Source organism: Nansenia antarctica (genome assembly GCF_963989245.1).
Source record: "Nansenia antarctica genome assembly, chromosome: 18".
Lineage (NCBI taxonomy): Eukaryota > Metazoa > Chordata > Actinopteri > Argentiniformes > Microstomatidae > Nansenia > Nansenia antarctica.
This window is the reverse complement of record NC_137691.1, coordinates 17182667-17187666: the sequence shown is the minus strand read 5'-3', so window position 1 is coordinate 17187666 and position 5000 is coordinate 17182667. Positions and strand designations below refer to the sequence as shown.

Below are 5000 nucleotides of genomic sequence, written 5' to 3'. Positions count from 1 at the left end.
TAATATAATATAATAATATATAATAGACCTGTTTATTGTCTATTGACTATCTGCCCTACCATCAGACTATAGTGAAGGATCGGGCAGAAGAGCTCATAGGTCAACTTAAGAGTTTGGTGCCCAGGCTAGCCAATTGAAAGTAAATAAAGGCCCAGAATATAGAAGTGGAGCTTTGGTGATTCTGACTGATTCATTTGAATACTCTCCGTTTAGGGTAGTTCAAAGATATTGAGCATCAAAGTCATTACATTCCATTATGTTTTGTGAGATGGAACCTTTGTATTTGATGAATTACTAACTAAAAAATGTCAACATTTTAAAAATAACACCACACAGGCATTAATAAACACCTAATGGATCAGAATATGTAAAAAACAAAATATTGACAAAAATGTAGATAGAACCTTATAATTCTAACGTCACGAGTGCCCACTGCGAGTCCTTCAATAACCCAAAAACGTTTCCCCGGTCATCCGTGAATGAAACTCACTTGGGTGACTTGAGGTCTCTGTGGATGATCTTGTGGAGGTGCAGGTAGTTCATGCCACCGGCGATCCCCATGGCCCAGTCGATGAGCAGGGACGGGGTGATCTTCCGTCCGGCCCGGAGCACCTCGTACAGCTGTCCCTGGGCGCAGTACTCCATCAGGATGCAGTAGCAAGGCGCCTGGGTGCAGATACCCCTGGAGAGAGGAGAGACAACAACAACAGAGGATGACTGAAAGCAAAACAAATGAATACAAAAAAACGAACCTGGAACATTCACATTGCGGGTCATTTCACACACGCTCTTTCTCCAGAGCGTCGGTCTAAAAGTAGGTAAACCGACGTTACATCCCGATCATCGCGAGTAAGACTTTCTATCGCAGTCACAGTGCGAAAGACGAGAAAACAACTGTTTTATTTGATTTTCATACAACCTCTTTATAATCTATCCGCTACTTCAAAACAGTAGATCGTCAATGTACAATACCATCTTATGGCTGGAGAGCTGGCTGGCACCACAGTTATACATACTAGTGGTACTGTAGATTCTCTATCAGTGTATGATTACAAACACAAGCTTTGTCATTCCCAGAGCTCAAGCATTTCCACTGACCGCAACCACACACAATAAATCATCGTTTCTGTGTGTGTCTGTCTGTCTCTCTGTCTGTCTGTCTGTCTGTCTGTCTGTCTGTCTGCCTGTCTGTCTGTCTGTCCGTCTGTCTGTCTGTCTGTCTGTCCGTCTGCTCACTTGAAGGTGATGATGTTGGGGTGTTTGAGCTTCCGCAGGTGTTTGATGTCCGTCTCCTTGATGTCGCGGACCTTCTTCACGGCCACGTCCTCGCCGTGGTACTTCCCCAGGAAGACGGCGCCCTGCGCCCCGCTGCCCACCCACTGCAGGTCCGAGATCTCCTCGAACGGAATCTCCCACAGCTCTGAGAGAGGGAGAGGGAGAGAAGAGAGGGAGAGAGAGAGAGAGAGAGAGAGGGAGAGATGGGGAGAGAGAGAGAGGTAGAGAAGAGAGGGAGAGAGAGAGAGAGAGAAGTAGAGGTAGAGAACAGGGGAAGAGAGGGGGAGGTAGAGAAGAGGGGGAGAAAGAGAGAGAGGTAGAGAAGAGGGGGAGAGAAAGAGAGGTGAAGGACATTATCAGGGATATGATCAGACAGAAATGGATTTGAACAGTTTTGTGGCAACATTTATTAGACTTTTAAATGAGCATCAACACTGTACACACTTTGTATGAGTCATGTAAACTGTATCTGTATTTGTAAAGTATTGTATCTTTTGAGCTGTTATGCATTTAATGCGTATTACTCTTACCGATTGCCACACCTGAAGTTCCCCCTGAAAAAAAGAGAAAAGTTCTATCTATTTTTCTAGTTTCTATAAGATACATCATAGATATGGGAGTGAAACTGAGGGTTTGTCTACGACTGTTTAAAAAATCAGCCCATATGGCATTCAGAAACCAACCAAACCAAGCAAACCCTGTTCAGCCCTAGCGACTGTATATTCAGCATATCTGAAGTATATTTTGGAATATACTTCAAATGTACTTTACCCCACCTCAAACCCCAGACAGACAGAAAACCATAATCGGCTGTGGGTAATACGCTTTCAGCCCTAAACCCTGCTTAGTGCCATTGTGGAAAGGCTGTGGAACAAGACTCACAGGCTCAGGAGGGGGGCAGAGAGAGCCTGGGATAGGGAGGCGGGGGGGAGGGGGACTAGGAGGAGAGGAGAGGATTTGGGAGGTTAATGCGGATGTGGAGCAGAAGAGGTGGTGGTGGTAAGGGCGTGTGTGTGGGTGGAGGGGGGGGGGGGGATTCCCAGAGGAGGGGAGGACTGGGATCGGGTTGGGGGGGGGGGGGGGGGGGGATGGTCTGATGAGAAGCCAAACGGTTAATACAGGATGTAGCTTTCTGCTCATGGCTACAGGCTACCCTACCCTCAGCCAAGAGGATTTTAGGAGACACATTAATCAAATGAAATTAACCAGGATGGTATGAATGATTAATGATCTACAAAGATTGATTAGGTCCCGTCCCGTCCCGTCCCCTCCCCCCCTTTAAGGAGTCGATAAACCATCCCGTATTGAAGGATAGGCTATTTCAGAATCCACTGACTCTGCCTTCTTTCAGCTGATAAACGGCCCCAACCTACAGCCGGTCCCAAATCCCGTACAAGTCTTTGGAGTAGAGAGCCAATGGAAGGAGTCCAGTGCTGCACTAGACATGACTACTACAGCCCTGCAGTGTTCTCTCCTACTGAAACACAACTGACTGGCTACAAAGGGCCATTATGATACTGCAGTCAGTTCTATCATCTCTCTCTCTCTCTCTCTCTCTCTCTCTCTCTCTCTCTCTCTCTCTCTCTCTCTCTCCCTCTCAGTTCTTTTATAGATCCTTGTTCATAGTGAGTGTGATTGTGTGGGGAGAAATAAATACACAGGCAAGGTGCAGGTACCCCTTCCTCCCCCACTCTGTCACTACCATGGTGGCATTTGACATTTCTTTTTTACTCTCTCTGTCCCTGTGAAAATGGCGTCCACTTCTCTAAATTGTATTCCATGTGCTGAAGATCATAAATACGTCGCTTCAAACAGGCATCTTCCCAGATGCCTACAAAACAGCTGTTGTAAGACCGCTATTAAAGAAACCCAACCTCGACGCCGATGCACTGAAAAACTACAGACCGATATCCAACCTCACATTCATTAGTAAGATACTTGAGAAGGAAGTTTCACTACAAATAAACTCCTTTCTCAAAGAAAATAATGTCATGGAGGAATTTCAATCAGGTTTTAGAACATATCACAGCACTGAAACTGCTCTTACTAAAATAGTGAGTGATCTCAGACTAAACTCTGATGCTAATAAGGTCTCAATTCTCGTCCTATTACATCTAAGTGCAGCGTTCGATACGATCGACCATGATATCCTAATCAATCGTCTTGAAGAGTTAGTTGGTCTTTCTGGCAGCGTGTTAAATTGGTTCAGAACATACATTACAGGGAGAAAGTTCTATGTCAAGCTTGGAGATCATGTGTCTGAGAAATATGACAGCGACTTCGGAGTCGCACAAGGGAGCTGCCTTGGTCCACTACTATTCTCACTATACATGTTACCACTCGGGGACATCATTAGACAGCACAACGTATGTTTCCAGAGCTATGCCGATGACACGCAACTGTACATTTCTGCTGAACCAAATGATACTTCAGCTATAGACTCCATTACGAACTGTCTTCTAACAATAACCAGATTTATTTCATGTTCAGGTTTTTTGGGGTTTATGGTGCTTTGGCCGTTTGTACCCCCCACCTGTCACAGTGGCACACCTGCCCATACCTTTACAGCCATAACCTCACAACAACAGAGTCAGGTAGGCTACACAGCACTGTGTGTGTGTGTGTGTGTGTGTGTGTGTGTGTGTGTGTTTGTTTGTACAAGCCTTTATGAGCTGAAGTAGTCCCTGGAATCCTGTCCAAAATCTATGTAGTTTCTAAGTTTCACGTTTCAAGTTTATTTGTTACGTCACAAATAACACACAAGTGTAACAGAGTACATTTCTTAGGTCTGGATCCTGACATTGCATTGCAGCACAAGACACTAGAAGTAGAAGTACAGTAGACAGTAGAAGTACAAGAAGTATCTCATGATCAGCTACATTATCAAGCAGACACTACAGATTCATGTCGAAATCATATGACATGAAAATGGGGCAATGACCTATTTTGAACAATGAACACTATCTTGCACAATCACACCTGTCACCCCGGTTTCCAGACATGACAGCAGTGTGTAACGCTCTACTTCCTGGATATAGGGAGATGGCACGAGGCCAAAGTCCAACACTGTGGCAGGCAGATAAGACCTGGCAGAGTATGCGGCTGGCCAGGAAGCTTCCTGCTCAGCCCTCACTCATGTGCAACATCCCACGGCTGCTGGAGCTGGACACCAACAAGGGCAGAATTAATGCACTGCGCCCCCTGAAGGCCAGGTAGGCACACTGCAGCAAACCACACAGAGCAACAACTCTACGTTTGGAGATCTTATGGTCGTTCATGCCATCTTGGAAACTCTGAACTTTGGAGTTAAAATTCACGTAAGATATTTGCGTAGAGGCTTCCTATTGGTTGATTCTGATACTCTCTGAGTGAGAAACTCGGGTATCCTCTTTTTACGAAATCTGAAATTTCAGAGATTCCTAGTAGCTGGCATGATGGCATGATGGCATGATGGCATTAGCTCCTTCAGAAAAGTCATGATAACTTAGTTTAAACTTGAATCTGTCATATCAAATTCATGCTCTGGAAAAGTGAGGGAGGTACAGGTTTGTAGGTTGACTCATGATTCTGTTTTCCCTAGGATGGGTGGAGTACTAGATCCTATATTCCCTAGGATGGGTGGAGTATTAGATCCTATAATCCCTAGGATGGGGGAGTACTAGATCCTATATTCCCTAGGATGGGTGGAGCACTAGATCCTATATTCCCTAGGATGGGTGGAGCAC

At 45.3% G+C, this 5000-nt stretch overlaps 1 protein-coding gene across 1 annotated transcript in view; it reads right to left on the bottom strand.

Annotated features, from left to right (window-relative positions):
• LOC308173663 (mitogen-activated protein kinase kinase kinase 12-like) overlaps positions 1 to 5000 on the bottom strand; it is a gene marked incomplete at both ends in the record, with an annotated part of 20786 nt that overhangs the window by 12533 nt on the left and 3253 nt on the right. Inside the window, 2 exons of the mRNA XM_080548703.1 lie at positions 491 to 682; positions 1237 to 1420. Coding sequence (XP_080404829.1) covers positions 491 to 682; positions 1237 to 1420 — 376 coding nt within the window. The remainder of the gene's footprint in view (positions 1 to 490; positions 683 to 1236; positions 1421 to 5000) is intronic.